The 22,690-nt window shown below is 33.8% G+C and overlaps 1 protein-coding gene across 5 annotated transcripts in view; it reads right to left on the minus strand.

Annotated features, from left to right (window-relative positions):
- SUCO (SUN domain containing ossification factor) overlaps positions 1-22,690 on the minus strand; it is an 89,932-nt gene that overhangs the window by 52,739 nt on the left and 14,503 nt on the right. For all 5 annotated transcript variants that reach the window (XM_088017021.1, XM_088017022.1, XM_028123027.1 and 2 more), the window contains exons 2-6: positions 14,104-14,212; positions 11,963-12,073; positions 9,686-9,840; positions 7,950-8,087; positions 7,573-7,723 (exon numbers count right to left, since the gene is read on the minus strand). In XM_088017021.1, the coding sequence (XP_087873147.1) occupies positions 7,573-7,723; positions 7,950-8,087; positions 9,686-9,840; positions 11,963-12,073; positions 14,104-14,212 (664 nt within the window). The remainder of the gene's footprint in view (positions 1-7,572; positions 7,724-7,949; positions 8,088-9,685; positions 9,841-11,962; positions 12,074-14,103; positions 14,213-22,690) is intronic.

Below are 22,690 nucleotides of genomic sequence, written 5' to 3' on the forward strand. Positions count from 1 at the left end.
AAAAATGAAATGTAAAAACTTCTGGTTTACTTAAAAGTTGAGTTTCTCTTGAAAAATTGAAATCTTCTACCTAAGCACGACAAGATATATTCCTTCACATTAGCAATATAAGCATAGGTTGTAAAAAAAATTATATCCTAAGCAAACAATTACTTACACATAAAACTGTACAAATTAATAAATACTATAGTTGTAATGCATCCATCTTAAAATTTAAGTTAAAATAATATATGCATTAAAGAAAGCGAACTAATTTTAGACGTAGCATATAATTTCTAAAAGATCCTTAACACGAATTACCATTCACATAAAAATTTAAGGTGGATTTAAAAACATAAAGAAACAGTCTAAAGAAAAACAAAGCTTTTTAAAGAAAGTATAGAAAAATCTTCATATATAAAAGGATTTAACAATGTGAAGAAAGAATAAATTAAAAAAAAAAGGCTGATACATTTGGCTGGATTAAAATTTAAAATTAAATGTATTGAAAGACCATAAACTACATCGTACAATAAGCCACAAGCTGAAATAAGTAGTTGCAATATCTGCAACCAATAAAGGATTACTACCAACTACAGACTACCTATAATCAATAATGCAGGAGATAAACAATAAATTCAGCAAAGAGAAAATACAAAATGCTCAATCTCAGTAATAATCAGGGGATTGCAAATGAAAACCAGAGATGCTGAATAAATTATACCAATCTGATGGAGTTTGAAGTGTGGCATGTTTGTTGAACCATGGGACATCTATTAGACTGCTGAAGGGGGTTCAAAATTTAGCAATATTAAGGGTGCATGGCTGGCTTAGTCAGAAAAGCATGCAACTCTCATCTTGGGGTCCTGAGTTCAAGCCCCAAATTGGATGCAGAGAAGTTAAATAAATAAACTTAAAAAGATTTAGCATTATTAGTAAAGATGTGCTTTACTTTAAGCCATCTTAAAGGTCACAGGTATGACCTTTGACCCAATGACCCAATAATTCTAATCCTATGTATGAGTGAAAACATGCACATGTGCCTAGGAAAATATGCATGAGAATGCTTACTGCATTGTTTTTAACATCAAAAAATTAGAAAAAACCTAAATACCCACTAATTGAAGACCAGATAAATTGTGGTAGTGAAATACAACATTGTAAACAATGAACAGACAAATCTCAAAAACAATGGTGAGTAAAATGATATTTAAGGCAAGAATGATACCACTTTATATTGCTTCAAAATATGCTAAATGATAGCATGTACTGTTTATAATAATGCACTTTTGGAAAAAGTCTAAAAACACACTCTTATATATACACACACACACACACACATACATACACTGAATTTGACACAGGTGTTCTATCCGAAGAGGAGACAAGAAATATAACTGGGAAAGCAAAGAAACACATTGACAACAATACAATAATAGTGGGGGACTTTAACACCCCCCTGACTGAAATGGACAGATCATCTAAGCAAAAGATCAACAAGGAAATAAAGACTTTAAATGACACACTGGACCAAATGGACTTCACAGACATATTCAGAACATTCCATCCCAAAGCAACGGAATACACATTCTTCTCTAGTGCCCATGGAACATTCTCCAGAATTGATCACATCCTAGGTCACAAATCAGGTCTCAATCGGTACCAAAAGATTGGGATCATTCCCTGCATATTTTCAGACCACAATGCTTTGAAACTAGAACTCAACCACAAGAGGAAAGTCGGAAAGAACTCAAATACATGGAGGCTAAAGAGCATCCTACTAAAGAATGAATGGGTCAACCAAGAAATTAAAGAAGAATTAAAAAAATTCATGGAAACCAATGAAAATGAAAACACAACTGTTCAAAATCTTTGGGATACAGCAAAGGCAGTCCTGAGAGGAAAGTATATAGCAATACAAGCCTTTCTCAAGAAACAAGAAAGGTCTCAAATACACAACCTAACCCTACACCTAAAGGAGCTGGAGAAAGAACAGCAAAGAAAGCCTAAACCCAGCAGGAGAAGAGAAATCATAAAGATCAGAGCAGAAATCAATGAACTAGAAACCAAAAGAACAGTAGAACAGATCAACGAAACTAGGAGCTGGTTCTTTGAAAGAATTAACAAGATTGATAAACCCCTGGCCAGACTGATCAAAAAGAAAAGAGAAATGACCCAAATCAACAAAATCATGAATGAAAGAGGAGAGATCACAAGCAACACCAAAGAAATACAAACAATTATAAGAACATATTATGAGCAACTCTATGCCAGCAAATTAGATAACCTGGAAGAAATGGGTGCATTCCTAGAGATGTATCAACTACCAAAATTGAACCAGGAAGAAATAGAAAACCTGAACAGACCTATAACCACTAAGGAAATGGAAACAGTCATCAAAAATCTCCCAAGAAACAAAAGCCCAGGGCCAGATGGCTTCCCAGGGGAATTCTATCAGACATTTCAAGAAGAATTAATACCTATTCTCCTGAAACTGTTCCAAAAAATAGAAATGGAAGGGAAACTTCCAAACTCATTTTATGAGGCCAGCATTACCTTGATCCCAAAACCAGACAAAGACCCCATCAAAAAAGAGAATTACAGACCAATATCCTTGATGAACATGGATGCAAAAATTCTCACCAAAATACTAGCCAATAGGATCCAACAGTACATTAAAAGGATTATTCACCACGACCAAGTGGGATTTATTCCTGGGCTGCAAGGCTGGTTCAACATCCGCAAATCAATCAACGTGATACAATACATTAACAAAAGAAAGAACAAGAATCATATGATCCTCTCAATAGATGCAGAAAAAGCATTTGACAAAGTACAACATCCTTTCTTGATCAAAACTCTTCAGAGTAAAGGGATAGAGGGTACATACCTCAATATCATAAAAGCCATCTATGAAAAACCTACAGCGAATATCATTCTCAATGGGGAAAGGCTGAGAGCTTTTCCCCTAAGGTCAGGAACGCGGCAGGGATGTCCACTCTCACCACTGCTATTCAACATAGTATTAGAAGTCCTAGCCACAGCAATCAGACAACAAAAAGAAATCAAAGGCATCCAAATCGGCAAAGAGGAAGTCAAACTCTCACTCTTTGCAGATGATATGATACTGTATGTGGAAAACCCAAAAGACTCCACCCCAAAACTGCTAGAACTCATACAGGAATTCAGTCAAGTAGCAGGATATAAAATCAATGCACAGAAATCAGTGGCATTCCTATACACAAACAACAAGACAGAAGAGAGACAAATCAAGGAGTCTATCCCATTTACAATTGCACCCAAAACCATTAGATACCTAGGAATAAATCTAACCAAAGAGGCAAAGGATCTGTACTCAGAAAACTATAAAATACTTAGGAAAGAAATTGAAGAAGACACAAAGAAATGGAAAAACGTTCCATGCTCATGGATTGGGAGAATCAACATTGTGAAGATGTCAATGCTACCTAGAGCAATCTACACATTCAATGCAATCGCCATCAAAATACCATCCACTTTTTTCAAAGAAATGGAACAAATAATCCTAAAATTTGTATGGAACCAGAAGAGACCCAGAATAGCCAGAGGAATACTGAAAAAGAAAAGCAAAGCTGGCGGCATCACAATTCCGGACTTCCAGCTCTATTACAAAGCTGTCATCATCAAGACAGTATGGTACTGGCACAAAAACAGACACATAGATCAATGGAACAGAATCGAGAGCCCAGAAATGGACCCTCAACTCTATGGTCAACTTATTTTTGACAAAGCAGGAAAGAATGTCCAATGGCAAAAAGACAGTCTCTTCAACAAATGGTGTTGGGAAAATTGGACAGCCACATGCAGAAGAATGAAACTGGACCATTTCCTTACACCACACACAAAAATAGACTCCAAATGGTTGAAAGACCTAAACGTGAGACAGGAGTCCATCCAAATCCTAAAGGAGAACACAGGTAGCAACCTTTTCGACCTTAGCCGCAGCAACTTCTTCCTAGAAACATCGCCAAAGGCACGGGAAGCCAGGGCAAAAATGAACTATTGGGATTTCATCAAGATAAAAAGCTTCTGCACAGCAAAAGAAACAGTCCACAAAACCAAAAGACAACCGACAGAATGGGAGAAAATATTTGCAAATGACATATCAGATAAAGGGCTAGTATCCAAAATCTATAAAGAACTTATCAAACTCAACACCCAAAGAACAAATAATCCAATCAAGAAATGGGCAGAAGACATGAACAGACATTTCTCCAAAGAAGACATCCAAATGGCCAACAGGCACATGAAAAAGTGCTCAACATCGCTTGGCATCAGGGAAATCCAAATCAAAACCTCAATGAGATACCACCTCACACCCGTCAGAATGGCTAAAATTAACAAGTCAGGGAACGACAGATGTTGGCGGGGATGTGGAGAAAGGGGAACCCTCCTACACTGTTGGTGGGAATGCAAGCTGGTGCAACCCCTCTGGAAAACAGTATGGAGGTTCCTCAAACAGTTGAAATTAGAGCTACCGTTCGATCCAGCAATTGCACTACTGGGTATTTACCACAAAGATACAAATGTAGGGACCCGAAGGGGTACGTGTACCCCAATGTTTATAGCAGCAATGTCCACCATAGCCAAACTGTGGAAAGAGCCAAGATGCCCATCGACAGATGAATGGATAAAGAAGAGGTGGTATATATACACAATGGAATATTATGCAGCCATCAAAAGGAATGAGATCTTGCCATTTGCAACGACGTGGATGGAACTGGAGGGTGTTATGCTGAGTGAAATAAGTCAATCAGAGAAAGACATGTATCACATGACCTCACTGATATGAGGAATTCTTAATCTCAGGAAAGAAACTGAGTGTTACTGGAGTGGTTGGGGGTGGGAGGGATGGGGTGGCTGGGTGATAGATATTGGGGAGGGTATGTGCTACGGTGAGCGCTGTGAATTGTGCAAGACTGTTGAATCACAGATCTGTACTTCTGAAACAAATAATGCAACATATTTTAAGAAAAAAGAAAAAGAAGATAACAGGAGAGGAAGAAAAGGGGAGTATGTCAGAGGGGGAGACGAACCATGAGAGATGATGGACTCTGAGAAACAAACTGAGGGTTCTAGAGGGGAGGGGGGTAGGGGGATGGGTTGGCCTGGTGATGGGTATTGAGGAGGGCACGTTCTGCATGGAGCACTGGGTGTTATGAACAAACAATGAATCATGGAACACTGCAGCAAAAACTGATGATGTAATATAGTGATTAACATAACAATAAAAAATAAAAAGAAAAAAAGAAATATAACTGGGAAAAGGCACATAATTTAATTTCTAATTTTTTCCATAAGCTGAATAATATATGTAAAGATGCTCATTCCATTATTTATTTCTGTATTCCTAAAACAATGCATAACATATTTATTAACAGTTCCCTGAGAAGTGTACAACATCTATTTAGACAGCTTACTCCGGTAAATAACACAAGTCTCATATAGTGTACATGTGCTATAGATAGTGTAGGGCATAATACTCGCTATATTAAAGCACACAGGTTTTTTTTTTAAGATTTTATTTATTTTTTTGACAGAGAGAGAGAGAGACAGCAAGAGAGGGAACACAAGCAGGGGGAGTGGAAGAGGGAGAAACAGGCTTCCCGCAGAGCAGGGAGCCCGATGCGGGGCTTGATCCCAGGACTCTGGGATCATGACCTGAACCAAAGGCAGACGCTTAACGACTGGGCCACCCAGGCGCCCCTAAAGCAAACTTTTAAGGACTGATACTAGTATATTAGAATTACACTAACACACTAGCTTATTAGAATTACATGAATTACATGAATACACGAATACAAATACCCATAATCTCCCTCTAGGAAGACAGCAAATTGGCTCCCATACAACCTCCGTCTTGGAGTGTTTTGCAGAACAAGCTAACCGACTAAATAATGTGGCTATTAAAAAAAAAATACGTAACAGAAAGTAAAATTAAAGAGCTAGTATTACAATTAATTAAAAATTTAAATAAAAACCCAGTTTGAACACGAGAAAATAAGCAAAAAACATTTATTTATAAAAATTAAACTGAGTACTTAAGAATAAAGCCCAATACTAACAGAAACACAACAAAAAGTAGAGGAACATACACACAGTTTTTGAGGCCCAGGCAAAGCAATCACTATCACCTCTTAGCAACAAATATTATGAGAACTAAACAATACAATAAAAACACTTGGTAAAGCACTGTCTCTCAGTATGGCAAAGACTGTCTTCCAGATTCTTGAGATAACAGGGATAACACAAAGATCTTCTTGCATCAGAAAAAAAACTCTCTCCAGTCACACAAACTTAACTGGGAAGAATTATCCTAAACTGGACAATACATAAAACTACTGGATATTTCATAATGCGCTTATTATCTGATAATTTTTCCAGGATATTAATAGTTAAAAATTATACCATTTTGCCTATTAGCACAAACTCAGAAACCATTTTTATATACTAGGTAATGAAGGCAGTTTCAGTCTGCTAATGGTTAAGGAGAACAAGCAAAACTGGGACAAAACTAGCTGCCATGTAGTATCAGAGAAGTCTATGTAGTATCAGATGAATCTTAAATACCTCCAAAGAAGATATTTTTGTAATGTTTGTCTAATTTTATTTATGGCTGTAGACAACTGAACTATAACATAAGCTTGATTTGGTTTCATTGGGAAAATTAGTTCCTTCAAGATGGTGGACTACGAAATGTTGAGCTCCTGTAATTGTAAGAAGCATCATAAAAATAGCTGGTAGTGATAGTAAAGTCTCCAGAAGGAAATTTAGTTAGTTGTGAGTACAGATTCACTGAAAATATATGACAGAGAAGGTGGAGAACAGAAGATCCAAATTAAAAGGGAACAAATGTGGACATGGCACTCGGTACTTTGAACCTCTCTTTGATTCCGCATATTTTACTTTTGTTAAGTTCATGGAGTGGACCTCATCTCTGTTACTCAGTTATTTCTTACCTGAAGGAGGCCTAGACTTCTCTGTCAACATTTCTTCAGGAAATTCTGCATTGGCCTCTATATTAAGTCAAAGCAGAACTCAAAAGGAGAAAGGAAAGTAAAACTGCTACATGGGGCTAGTATAATTGTAAAACTCACACTCTTCAATATAAGCTGTATTCTGCACACAAATAACAAAAGGTGACGATGTCTCTTTAAAATAATTCTGGTTGAAGAGTCTAAATTTAACATTGTATATGGAGTTAAACTTATATTCTGAAGATACCTGAATTTAATAATCATAACTCCAGAAACTTCTTAAGTAAGGACTTTACATATCTGCTATCAAACAGTTGATGGTAACAGAAAACCACTTAATTATATACAACTAAAGGCAGTTCATACTTGGAACAACTGTATGTATAAATAATATACTGGTAAGAGTACCCAGGAAGTAACCATTTGCTCTCAGGAATTACAGCTCACCTCAGTTCCGTATTCCTCATTAACTATTTAATCCCTAATTTTATGGCAAATATGGTTAGCAAATTGCAAAATTAGCTAATAATGAAAATGCATGTAATAAAGTAGGAAACAGTACAAGTTATATACCTACCTCATTTTTTAAATTATCTGAAGCGTTCAGTGCAGATTTTGGATCACCACTAGCCTGATCACCTGCTGAAACTTTTGATTCAAATTCTGATTTTGTTATTTTTCCTTTGCCATGTGAAGATGACACATTTTCTATATGCTGGCCAACAAGGCTATTTGAAACCAAAAAGACATATTAAAAAAAATTAGCTGAATAACAAGTTTATGTAATCTAAACTGTTAAAATTATCATGTACAAAATAAACCAAGAAAAGAGCACAAAGGGATTAGCTTTCTCGCAATCATAAAGTGGAATTGAGCACACACCAAAGTCCATTCAAACATGACACTGCTATTATTACAGAATTATACAAAAGGCAAACAACAGCTCACACCCACCTTTCAGGTGGACTGACAAAGGAAGGCTGATCAACTGGAGCATTCGCTTCAAGGGCCTCACCAACATCACAATCAGTTTCAGATTGCTCAGTTTCACTTGGCTTGGCTATAGGAATAGTACCAGAGTTTTCTATTTCACTAAAAATAGAAACAAAAAAAGACAATCTGGAAATGCAATGAACATAATGTGACATAAGTTAAAAATTGTATTAGTGATTTTCAAACATAATCTAAACCAGAGAAGAATGCTTTACAGTTCTACAGGCTGTTTTCAAGAATTTACTTATTTTAAATCATATAAAGTTAACTACTGACTCTTGATCTGTTCATGGCTTTGGCTGTTAAATAGGTAATTACCAAATTTTAAAACAAAAGATCAAAGCTTAGTATTTGATCTCATAAAAAATAAAATTTTAAATTTATTTATGTATGTATTTATTAGAGAAAGAGAAGGAGAGTGCACTAGCACATGCAAGTGGGGACAGGAGGAACAGAGGGAGAGGGAGAGAGAATCTTAAGCAGGCTCCACACTCAGCGTGGAGCCTGACTTGGGGCTCAATCTCATGACCCTGAGATCATGACCTGAGCTGAAATCAAGAGTTGGATGCTTAACTGACTGAGCCACCCAGGTGCCCTTAAAATTTATCTTAACTGTATCTTCTCTAATGTTTCCTTTCTGTTAGTATTATCTACCAGTATTAGAGTTGTTGCCTATAGTTATCAAAAAATAACCTATTATCTTAAAACATTTCACTAAGTTCTTAAGACACTTTTAGAATTTCATTTTTAAAAATACTACCCTAATATTCTGTCCTACTCACTTCTAATTCACTAAGCAATCATGTTCAGTATAATGGGAAAATAAGATGTACTATTCAGATTTGTAATACCTAGCCTTAAATTCTTTCTGGAATAAGTATTTTTAAATTTTTAAATACTATCGTTACTTCTAAAAATGTCTTGTTTCTTTATTCCTTACCTAGGATAAACCCCTAAATGGCAACTCTAACATCTTTGAATACATCTCCTCTACCCCAGTCCCTTCCATTCTTGAGAAGAGTGTTTAAAAAAAGTGTTTAAAAAATAAATAAATAAATAAATAAAAAGTAGTGCAGATAATAATAATATTAACTGACACATATATTATTATGTGTCAGATACTGTTCTATTCATTTTTAATATATATATATTAACTCATTTGATAAAGGAAATGCTTAATGTAGTATGAGAGAAGGGAATTTTGTTCTTTGTAGTGTTGCTGTAAGGACTAGGAAAGTACACAATAGATTTTCTAAATTAAGGAACTCTTACAGCTACATATTCTGAATATTATCAAGTTTGAAAAAGGTAGCTATTCACAAAAAGACACAACTATGAATGGAATGCTGCAGTAATACTTGATAGAAATGAATAATCTGACATCAAATCTTTGATAATTATAGGGAAGATTATTCAAATAAGTAGTTACTTAAACAAATAGAACCTCACTTTATGTGATGTACAGATTTCATGGCTGAGATCTAATCAACCTCACTGGGTTTGGAAACAGAATAAATACTCCTTATATCAAAAGATCATTACATTAAAATAAAATAAAAATGCAAAACACAGGCATCATAACTTTAGTCTGCTATATAGCTAAACTTCAAATCTGAGTTTCAAGCTGCCTTATCTTCTTAAGACATTTTTCTATCATTACCTAATTAGATTCTCTTTTTTTCTTTGTAATAACTTACTCAAGCTTTGAGATTGGAGTGATCTCTGAGGTAGATGAGCTGGAAATATTTTCAATGTTTTCACTGCCCACAACTCCACTGGAAGAATCTTCATGTAGATCAATTGTAGGGAGTGTCTCAATTACAGACGGACTTAACTTTTTTGACTCCATATTCTGTTTAAAAAAAAAAAAAAGTCAGTTATATTAAATGTTGAGATTAATAAATTATCTCTTTAGCTATACAGGATTTTATAAAAGTATGTCTCAAAAGTGACAGTATCAAGAATGTACTTTTATAAAAATCCTATCTTCCAACATTACCTCCCAAGGAATATATTTCATATTAAAATACAAGCTCTAGACATTTTTCATGGCATTTCACAAACTAGGACAAAGGAGCTTGCCTTTCTTCTTTCCTATTTTCTATCAGGACCTACATATATTTCCCTCTTACTTTAATTAATGCTAGTAGCAACACGGAAATTATATTTAAATATACAAAACAGTACAACACATACTTCTTGACCCAGAGCAGTTTAGAAGATAATGTACATCAATAAACAACAACACAGGGCATGTACAAGTAACATTACAATACAATAAATGATTCTCACTGATCCTTCAGTCCTTGGATGCTCTGGGCCATTCACTCCTCCAAAACACAATCCGAAATCTACATAATACCACTCATATTTGAAACCTCTATCAGCACATTCTCCCCCACTACCAATCTTAAATAGAATTAGACATTCCTCTTCCTCTATGCCTCTACTGTTCTCTGTATAGACTTAATAGAGCATCTGTGAAACCTCAATTGCCTTATTCAAGTCTCCTTCTCTTTTTCAAGTATACTATAAATGTCTTGAGTAAAAACTATGTTCTCTTGATTTTCATGTGCCCTGGCACATAGTAGACACTTAATGCTTATTAAGTGAGTATCAAGTGAGAGGTACTCATGCTCAGTTCAAGGAAAAGAGAAACTATAGACTACTATGGACTAGAAAAACTAGGACTTTGAAGAAAAAAAGGACCCAGTATAAGAACAGAAAGAAAACATAAGATACAGAGTCAGTGGAATATAAAATATGATCATTTGGGGAATTATTTACACTGAAATGAAAAATTCACAAAGGAATACAAACAGTTTGCATTTTATGGTGAAGGCCTTGAGAAAAGGAGTTTATATTATTATCAGATATTATCATTTTAATATGTATTCAATATTAAAAAAAATCAATGAGATAGTTTATTTTTTTTTTTTACTAAGTCTCCAAAATCCAATATGTATTTAATACTTACAGAGAGTCTCAATTTGGACTAACTGCATTTCCAGTGCTCAATAGCCAAATGTAGCAGTGGCTACTATACTGAACAGCAAGTATCTATAAGACATGGTAAGCACTTCAAAGTACTTGAGCAAGAGCATACCATGATAAAAATTCTAGAAAATGAACAATGGCAGGACTGTTCAGGATAGTCACATTAACTAGAAGGGCTACAGAGAACACTTTCTTACTCTTACGTACAAACATTTGACAAACATATTCCAGGATCCAATAAAATGAAACTCACTATTTGTACTTAGATAGCCCAATTAAGTCATTAAATAGCTCTAACTGTATTTAAAAAAAGAATTTTCCCTCATTTTGAGCTGAAGTTTGTTTTTGTTAATATTTGAGATACTCAGTTTTTCCTTAGTTCTTCTTCCTCCAGATCAAATATCCCTAGTTCCTTCAGCTATTCCTGATATTAAATTGGTTCCAGATGCTTCAGCATTCTGGTCAGCTTATAGTCTGGTCTAGTTTTTAACATCTTTCATAAAAATCTGAAGTACAAAATGGAAAATAATATTCAGAACGTAATATAAGAAACATATAAAACATATTTTAACCTATTATTAATTCATATTCCACACTGAGTGACAAAAGTTTGGTATCAAAATACTTTGTTTTACATACAAATACCTTCTTTTGTTGTAAGTTAGAAAAAATTTCCTGACATCTAAAAATCTGGAGACAAAGATCCATTATAGTGAGCCAAAATGGAATCTAAGAAGAAATGAGAACTTACACCCAAACTTTTACTACAAAAAAATAGTCACATTTATTATTAAATCTGTAATTTTACATTTTCTCAAAAGCAGTACTCTTAGCAGGTGTACAGTATTAAAGCCAACTGCACAACAGTTCAAAAAGAAAAAGTAACAATATACAATATGGTGACCAAACAGAAGTTTTCTGTCTTGTGAAGCGGTTTTAAAAGACATATCATTAAAAATCAAAGCAACATAGCTTACCTGTACATCCACAATGTAGTCATCTTTTAATCTATGTTCTTCTGGAGGAATAGGTAAGTTTGAACCCACTTTTTCTGATAATTCGGCATTGATAGGTCCCTCTTTTTCATCCTATATTGCAACAAAGATAAAAGGGTAACTGATAAAACTGTTTCACAAAACAGTCCTAAACAATATTATATACTTTATAACACATTTGACTCTTTTATTTGTTTACATGTTTACTGTCCATCTTCCTGCATTCCCTTCCTTGCCACCACTTAAAATGTATACTGAATGAGTTCAAGACCCTCATTTGATTTCTTAATAAGCACCTTAGTCCTACCATGTAGCACTATGTATTAGGCACAAGGCTTCAGGAAATATCTAATAAATGAATGTACATACAGCTCTTTGTATCATCTCTCTTTTGACACTGACTTACAAGTTAAGATTTCAGACACCTTCAAGTTTAAATGTATCTCCTAGTATGTAAGTTTCATAAAAGCAAAGTTCATATTCTTTGTTTACCTAAGTCTTTATAACATATACCAGATACTTAAATATTTGCTGAAAGAATATGATTTCCCCCCTGAATACTTTGCTTAAATTCATTCTCACATTTAGTCTTCAAATTTTTCAGCAGAAATTAGATCAAAGTTTTACAGACCGTGGGTAAAAGTATAAAACTGTATTCTTTTTAAAGAGATATTCAGCAACAGTCTTCAAATTGCTCCAGCCCAGAAATAAATCCAACATAACTCCAAAATTTGAATAAATGTAATGCCAACCCCTCCAAGTATGTAATTATAAACTTATGTTCACACACATGCACACACACAAGCCCACGTGCACACACACAGCTGAGAAACAATGCTAAAGTCTGTCAATAAATACATAATTTATACGATGAAATAAAAATGTAACCATCACAAGAATACAGCAACACGAAAAGGTGTCAATGAGATATTATTGGGCCGAAGGGGGAAGTCATTTGTAGAATATTTATAATATGACATTTTATGGAAAATAAAATACTAATTTGTGTGCCATATATAGATAACTAAAAAAAAAAAAGTCTCAATGTTTTCATAAGAAACAGTAAATTGGGGTTCCTCTGGGGAAGGGAAGAGCATATAAATATGAATATTTTATAGTTAGTATAAATTACTTCTATACAGTTGATCCTTGAACAATGCAGGGGTTAGGGATACCAAGCCTCAGCACAGTCAAAAATCTCCATATAACTTCTGACTTCCCAAAAACTACTAATAGCCTATTGTTGACTGGAAGCTGTACCAATAATAAGAGGTCAATTAACACATATTTTGTATGTTATATGTATTATTATACTGTATTCTTACATTAAAGTAAGTTAGAGAAAACAAAGTGTTAAGAAAATCATAAGAGAAAATACATTTACAGTATTGTACCATAAAAAAATCTGCATATTAATGTACCCACACAGTTCAAACCCATGTCATTCAAGGATCAACTGTATTTTAAAATACATATATTGATGGGGGGGAGCCAAATCTTGTCAATACTCACCTTCTATTATTGAGTGATTGATTTTACTTTCTTTTTTTTTTAAGTAGGCTCTATGCCCAATGTGGGGCTTGAACTCATGATCCTGAGATCAAGAGTCGCATGCCCTACTGATTGAGTCAGCCAGGCACCCCACATTTTATAATTTAAAATGATAAAATAATAAATGATTTAAAGACCATCTGGTCTGGTTTTTTGGACTGTGTCTATTCACTCCACCCAATTATATAAAAAAACTACACAGCCACTGATTGCAGGGTCTCCCTATAATCCTCAGTTCTAAGTGTTTACTTATAAGGGTTTCTTTTGAAACCTTTTAACTATTTAGAATATTAAAAAGTGAACCACTAGTTTTCAGTTCTCTGAATAGCTACTGTTTTTTTCCCTACTCTAGGACTAAAGATGTTACAACATTCCAAGAATAAACATATAAATATCTCAAGGATACCTTACTTTCAGAATGACCTGAGTAACTCTCCAGATTACAGCAAAGAGAATTACAAATCACCAAAAACTATATCATAGTATTTTTGAAATTACTTTTACCCCAAATGTTTTGAGAAAGTCTTAAAAAGCTGACACAGAAATTACATTGTCAACTTTATTTAAGGTACCTTTTTCTGGAACTGTACATCTTCATTTTCTAGTGCACAATTGTCATCTTGAGAGTAATATGATGAAGCTGAAGAACTCTCTTTACAACATACACGCCAACTGGGAAGCCTGTAAAACATTCACCATCACCAAAAGAAAGAAAGAAGGAAAAGTTGTTAAGCCAACATATTCCCTACTATGGGCTAGAATTTTAGGCAATAAATAAATAGATGGCTCCTACCCTAATGCCCTCAAGAACTTAACAATTTAATGAAGACAAATGTACATAAGACAAGTATTTTTATTTAATGCCCTAAAAAAAAACCATAAACTGTGTTATCAGCATTCCAAGTAAGGCATTATGAATTTCATGAAGGTAAAACAATAAAGATCTCACAAAAGGAGTATCTGATAATTATCACAGAAAGAAAAGTTTTCAAGGAGTTAACCTCCTCAGAAAGTACCAGATGCCAATAATATTCTAAATTTTACTAAATATTTAAGAACAGAGAATTCTAAAGCTGCCTAAACTATTTCAAAGCATAGAAGCTAAGCTTCCAAGTAATTTTGATATAGGAAACAAAGCCGTGATAGCCAAAATTAAGAGAAATAGCACACACAAATGAATACTACAGGTTAATACAAACTATGAAGTCAGACACAAAAATTCTAAATAAAACAATAAAAAAGAAAGTCTCAAGAACACACCAAAGAAATAATATGCCACTGTTATAATCAAGCAGTTTAGTTCTGATATTCAAAAGTGGTTCAATATAATAAAATCTATTTATTTAGTCTACCATGCAAAAATATGAAGGAAAAATATCTTATGATTATTCCACAGTCACTGAAAGACATCTGATAAACTTACACATCCATCAAGATTTTCTTAAAATAGGAATAAGCAGATGTTTACCATGGAAACATATATGCACAATACACAAGCCTAAAAGTCAGTACCTCAAACTTAGTGATGTAATCTAAAAATAACCCTATTTAGATCTGAAACAAGACAAGAATGTCCATTACTGTTAGTACTATGTAATATGATAAAAGGTATAAAAATGGAAAGGGGGACAGAAAATGATCATTAATTGCAGATAATGACTTTATATAGGTGGAAAATTAAAAAGAACCACCTATTAAAAGAAGTCTTGGATATAAAAATTATATTCCTAGGTATAAAATTAGATTCAAATCAACTCTACTCAAACCATCACCACCTGTTACAAGATGAAACAGAAGAAAAGTCCCCATTTGCAAAAGAACAAAAAAAACTAAAATACAAACTTAGCAAGAAATGTTCTATTTGGTTCACCTGTTTGAAATCGCCAATATATTTGACAATTCTTTAACATGGAAAAGTCAAATTATACAATTTAAGCTAATATATACAGAAGATTTGAAGACATAAAGAAGGAGATTTTTAAGTAGGTAGGCTGACTCTAAAATTTATATAAACAGTAAGAATAATCAAGAAGATTTTAATATGAGGGAACTACATGTCTATGAAACCATAGTAATCACAACAATATAGTATTGAGATGAGAGAGGGAAAAGGAATCCCCTTGGTGACTGGAAACAGAAATCCTAAGATGACAGCTATACAGAGAGAACAGGGAGCAACCAGTCTAAATTGGAGGTTATCAGAAACTCTAGAAGAACCTTCTTTCAGAGGATGATATTGACAGCACATCAGATAGGTCTTTGAAAATCTTAAGTACAAATTTATGTAACTGGCAGATAGTTCGTAATTAAATTAAAAAATAAGCATACTTAAGTCAAATATTAGTTCCAGGAGAAAAGAAAAGTAGTACAGAAAAGGAAAAGTAATCATGTTTTACTACATGGCTCAGCTGTGAATAGCATATATATGTCAATAATTATATAAATAATGAATACTGATCTAACCCAAATTATGACAGAATTGTATTACCAGCATGTAGTAAAGAGAATCTGATCATCTGCACTAGAATACCTAAAACTGACATTAAAGCAATTATTTTAGAGACGAATATAAAATTAATCAGCCAAGAGATGAAAGTGGTTTCTTTCAAACCAAAATAAATAAATAAATAAATAAATAAATAAATAAATAAGTCTTTTAGAGCTATCTTTCATATGGATACACTATTTTGATAAAATTAAAACTAAAAAAATAAAGGAGAAGAGCAAGGTACATAATAATATATACTTAGTAGGCTATCATGTGTACATGTGTACTAAAAGTATTTGTGTATGCATACATTTCTTTGAAAGAATTTTTTTTTTTAAAAAAGCACTACCTTGGTTGCATCCAAGGAGGAAAATGGGTGACAGAGTCACAAGAAAAATACAAGAGCATTTTTTACTAAATACTCTATGTCTTTTTGAATTTTGAACCACAAGAATATATTACTTTTCAAAACCTCATACTGCTACATCATTATTTATTACATATTTCTTTATTGACAGACTTTTACATTGTTTCTCAGCTGTGTGTTGGGGGGGGGCGGTATTTGGGACAACCAAAGTTTCAGATATCCAAAACTGTGGACATTAGCGTTTTGGTGGTGATACCCCCTTATTTTCTTATCCTTTTCTATAGTTTCTAAATTTCTACCACAAGCATACACTAGTTTTATCATCAGGAACTACGTATGTGTGTATGTGTAATTCCTAATATCCACAGTTATTGTGAAGACCAACAGATCCTTGTTTTTAATATCATAAATCAAATCCTATCACCCCGAGTTCTGAGTTTTTTGGAAATGAGATTAGCATTACCATCAGTAGACTCAGTAGACTGCCCTCCCCAATGTGGGTAGGTTATGTGAGATTTAGCATTCAGGGAGGCTGGGTGAAAGGTATATAGTTAACTCTTTGTACTACCTTTGCATATTGTCTATAAATCTAAAATCAATCCAAAATACAAGTTTCTTTTAAAAATAAGCACAATCCATGAAAGAAAAAACTGAGAAACCGAACTTCAAAATTAAAAACATCTGTTCCACAAAATACACTTATTAAAATGAGAAGGAAAGTTACAGACTGGGAGGAAATATTTGCAAAGCATATATGTGGTAAAGGATTTGTATCCAGTGTAAAGAACTCTCAAAACTCAAGTAAGAAAGAACCCAATTTTGGGGTTGCCTGGGTGGCTCAGTCAGTTAAGCATCTGCCTCAGCTCAGATCATGATCCAGGAGTCCTAGGATCTAGTCCTGCATCGGGCTCTTTGCTCAGTGGGGAGCCTGCTTCCCCCTCTGCCTGCAGCTCTTGTGTGTGTGTGAACACGCATGCTCACTCATGCTCTCTCTCTCTCTCTGGCAAATAAATAAAATCTTTAAAAAAAAATAAGAAACAACCTAATTTTTTAAAAACAGGCAAAAGATTTTCACCATCATATCACCAAAGAAGACACAGGGATGGCAAATAAAAGTGAAAGATGCTCAACATCCTTAGTCATAGAGAAATGCAAATCAAAACCATAATGAGATACCACACATTAAAATGGCTAAAATTTAAAAGACTGGCCATACTAAGTGTTGCAAAGAATATGGAAGGACTGAAACTTTCATATATTGTTCGTGGGAATATAAATGGTGGAAAACAATTTGGCATTGCTTTAAAAGTGAAACACACTTATATATGATCCAGCCATTCCACCCTTAAGTATTCACTCAAGAGAAAGGAAAACACAAAAGGTCACAGCAGCTCTATTTATAATAGTCAAAAACTGGAAAAAACTCTCAAATGTGCATGAACAGGTACATAGATAAACAATCTGTACTACAGACATGCAATGTAATACTATTCAGCAATGAGAAGGAATGAACTTGAAACACACAACACCCTCAAAATAACTCTTCTGTTAAAGAAGCCAGATCAAAAAAAAAAAGTATATAGTGTATGATTCCGTTTACATAATACAAAAAATGCAAACTAAACTATAGCTACAGAATGCAAATCAGTGGTTGCCTGGAGGAGGAAGCCAGGAGGAAGGGATTACAAAAGGGCATGAGAAAATTCCTGAGGATAAACGGGATATGTTCACTAATTGCTTGTGATAGTTTCATGGATGTATACATATGCCAAGATGTATCAAATTGTACAATTTATGTTGTTTTTTGTATGCCAATTATGCCCGATAAAGCTGTTTTAAGAAGTGTTTTAAGAAGCTGTTTTAAGGGCGCCTGGATGGCTCAGTTGGTTAAGCGACTGCCTTCGGCTCAGGTCATGATCCTGGAGTCCCAGGATCGAGTCCCGCATCGGGCTCCCTGCTCGGCGGGGAGTCTGCTTCTCCCTCTGACCCTCCCCTGTCTCATGTGCTCTCTCTCTCTCTCATTCTCTCTCTTTCAAATAAATAAATAAATAAATCTTTAAAAAAAAAAAAGAAGAAGTGGAGCAGAGAGAAATAAGATTGGCAAAAGGCTAATCATTATTGAAGCTAGGCAACAGGTACATGCCCATTACACTTTTCCTTCTATACTTTTTGGCATGTCTTTAAATTCCCATAAGAAAAAGTTTTAGAATTCCATCCATTTTTAAATACAAAATAGTAATTCAATGTTGTATTTACTTTTTACATATATTATTTTAATACCTGTCTGGGTACAATTGCCAGAATAGAATTCTTTAAAATGGACAAAAAGCATATGGATAAATTATAAACTGTATGCGCTTAAAAGCAATAGAAATATTAGCAATTGTTGAGCACTCCATTTTAATTTCGTATTTATATCATTAATGTTTATCTTTTTTGTTCACTCTCCAAAAAATAGGCTTACCATGTATTAATAGAATAAATATATATTCATCTATTTTAATGACAAATATTTGTTATTTGCCTATTATTTCTACAAAAGCTCTTCTAGATATGCTCTTAATGGTTACTAGATTCTAAAAAAAAAAGTACCACAGTGTGGAAGGAATGAATGTTCGTATCCAGATGGCACTAACAGATTTTCTTGAAAGAAGGTTTTCAACTTGAATGGATAGTGACTTAAGTTTTTCTTGCAGTGGGAACCTACTGCTGGGCACTATGCTGTTTTAAAGGGTATGTTAAAACTATATATTTCAAAAAATAGTGGTTAAAATGTAAATGTTAAGTAAAAGATGTATTAATTAGCTCTGACTGAAGGGAACAGGAGAAGGACTCAGGAAATTTTTTCTAGAGGATATAGCAACTGAATCAAGCCTTGAAGTGACAAAAAAAAAAGATTTCATTAAGAGAGAAAGTATTCTTGGGGCACCTGGGTGGCTCACTTGGTTAAGCGACTGCCTTCGGCTCAGGTCATGATCCTGGAGTCCCAGGATCGAGTCCCGCATCAGGCTCCCTGCTCAGCAGGGAGTCTGCTTCTCCCTCTGACCCTCCCCCCTCTCATGCTCTCGCTCTCTCTCATTCTCTCTCTCAAATAAATAAAATCTTTAAAAAAAAAGAGAGAGAAAGTATTCTTTAATGTACAAGTGATTGAGGAAACACCATTTTTTAATACCAATGGCTTAGAATGAGAGTGTTTTACAACTGCTAGCTCAAAAATACAGACCTAGCTACCTTAAACAATTACTTTTTATAATCTTATCAAAGAAACTTAGCAAAATAATGCAATAATAAATTCCAAGACACATTAATGTGCAATAAAGAATATGCTAATATGCAAATGAGCCAAGCCTAATAATTGCAGGGAGAGGGCAAAACTAAACTGGAGTCTGTCAAACTTTCAAATGAGTTAATGTTGTTTCCCTCTGAGTTATACTGAAAAAACTATATAAGCACTTAAGACTACCAATATTTACCAGATATCATGTTACATACAGAGGCTTGTTAGGAACTATTAGCCATACTTTTCAATTCATTAAAAATTTGAGTAAAGATACATTGAGAAAACATGAAAAAAAATAAGTAGCAATTCTAATTAAAACTTAATTAAATTGATAAGCATGTCACTAAGAGATTTTAGTAAAAAGATATGATTATAAACATATAGGCACCCAACAATATCACTTCAAAATATTTAAAACAACCAAAGCTACATGTGAAAACAGAATAATCAAAAATTATGGTAGCTTTTTTTTTTTTTTTAAGAGAAAGCGTGGGGGTTGGAAGGAATGGGGCAGAGGGAGAGGGAGAATCTTAAGCAGGCTCCATGTCCAACATGGAGCCTGACGCAGGGATCAGTCTCAACCCTGAGATCCTGACCTGAGCAGAAATCAAGAGTTAGACCAACTGAGCCACCCAGGTGCCTTGGTAGCCTATTTTAAATTATCTCTTACAAAATAACAGATGGACAAAAACTAAGGGAATATAAGATTTATAAGAAACAAGCTTGATCAAAAATACAGAACTTTGTAACAAATCAAATTAAACATTCTTTTCAAGCACACATGGACTATTTCCCAAATACTGATCATATACTAAAACTTCAAAAGAGGACTCAAATTCCAAAGACTGAAGATCTAATACACTACGCTCTCCAACCACATGGCAACAATATTTGAAGTAACAAAAAGCCAACATTCTAAGCCTAGAAATACAAATGATGCAGCAAAATAATCCTTCCGTTAAAGAGGAAATAATAAGGAACATTATGAAATATTATACTGGAAGACTACTGGTCAAAATTGGTGGGATGCAGATAAGACAATAGCAGGAAAACTATGTTTCTAAACACATTGGAAGACAAACCCTGAAAAAAAGAGCTAATCTTTCAACTCAAAGAGGTAACAGTGTAAATAAAATAATAAAATAAAATAAAAAGGAAGGCTGTAAGGACAGAAAACACTGAAATAAAGAAAAAGGCAGATTCAGAAAACCAAAACTTTGTTCTTTGAAGAAAATGTTAAAAAGATAAATCTCTGACAAAACCGATCAAGAAGAGTTGGTGATGTGAATTAACAAAATATGGTACAAAAACATGAAATAACCACAGATAAAACAGATTTTTAAAATTATAAAATATTACAAATTATACAAATACCAATATATTTCAAAAAGAAGAAATGGATTTCTCTAGAAAAATAGCAAAACTGGCATAAAGTATAAAACTAATGAAAATTAAAGAAATTTGAGTGGATTAATCAATACCTCACATAGAGAAGGGGAAAATCCCAAAACAGGTTTTTTGTTTTTTTCACTTTTTATTTGGGAATAATTTCAAAGTTTCAGAAGAATTGCCAGCATAGTACAAAGAACAAACCATATCAAAAGTACAAACCATATCAACCTATTGTTAACATTTTGCCTCATTTGTTCCATCACTTGTCATTTGCTCATAGCACACTCTCACATCTTCCTTCTCACTCTTTCTCCCTCTCCATTTAATTTATCTCTAACTACCTTACCATGTATTTCCACAGAATAAGGATATTCGCTTACATAACCACAGTGCAATTATCAACTTTAGTTACACTGACATAATACTTTAACCTATCATCCATACTGCAATTTTGTTAATTAACCCAATAATATCCTTACAGTATTCCCCCTCCACTACTCCCAACTACAGAATTGAGTCCAGAATCATGTCCTGCATCTATCATGTGTCTTCAGCCTCCTTTAACCTGAAATAGTTTTTAGCCTTTAGCTTATGTGGCATTGGTATTTTTTAAGAACATGGTCCTTTAATTTTTTAAATAATATGGTCCTTATGTGAGACTTGTCTGATATTTCTTCATGTCCAGATTCAGGTTATATATTCCTGGATGGGATCATTCATAAGTGATGTTGTGTCTTTCTCAGGGTATTATATCCAGAAGCGTATGATATCCATCTGTTTCAGCACTTGCAATTCCACTTTTAGGTATTTCTCAACAGAAATGAAAACTATGTCCACAAAAAGGCTTGTATGAAAATGGCCCTAGTACCTTTTATTTCTAATAGCCAAAAACTGGAAGCAGCCCAGATGTCCAACAGCAGAATAAACTATAGTATATTCAGAAATGTACTAAATACTCCCAATAAAAGTAAATGAATTACTGACTAATGAAACAACATGGATAAATCTTAGCAACATTATGCTGAGTAGCCAGACACAAGAAAATACTGTATAACTCCATTTAGATGAAGTTCCAGAATTAGCAAAACTAATCCACAGTGATAGAAATCAAATTACAGGTTGCTTCAGGGGATTCACTAGTAAAGGACATGAGGAACATTCTGGGGTGATACAAATGTTCTATATCTTGATGGGGGGGTAGGTTACACAAATATACGTATTTGTCAAAACTGATCCAACTACATATAGAGCTAATATATGTGCATTTCATTGTATGTAAATTATCTCAACTTAAAAATTTAAGAAACAGAAAAGTTTATATTTTCCTCCCAGCAGTAACCGAAAAGAAGCTATTAGCAATAACAAAAATTATAAACAATTTAGAAATTAACCTAAGAAAAATAATACACAACCATTTATAGACAAAAAATTTTAACTCTGGTCATGATCATACAATAAAGAAATACACAAAAAATCTAATGTTCATAGATGGAATACTGATGACAGCAATGTAAAGACTCAAATATAACTCTTATCAAAATACCTGAAGGATCCATTTGTTCTCAATATGATACAAAAAAAAAGTGGCCCATAAATAGCTAAATTAACAAAAAAGCAAAGGCATGTGGTTCC

This window comes from Eumetopias jubatus, unplaced genomic scaffold (genome assembly GCF_037043125.1).
Source record: "Eumetopias jubatus isolate StellerSeaLion01/CBP00866 unplaced genomic scaffold, mEumJub1_p1.0 scaffold_12, whole genome shotgun sequence".
NCBI classification, from domain to species: domain Eukaryota; kingdom Metazoa; phylum Chordata; class Mammalia; order Carnivora; family Otariidae; genus Eumetopias; species Eumetopias jubatus.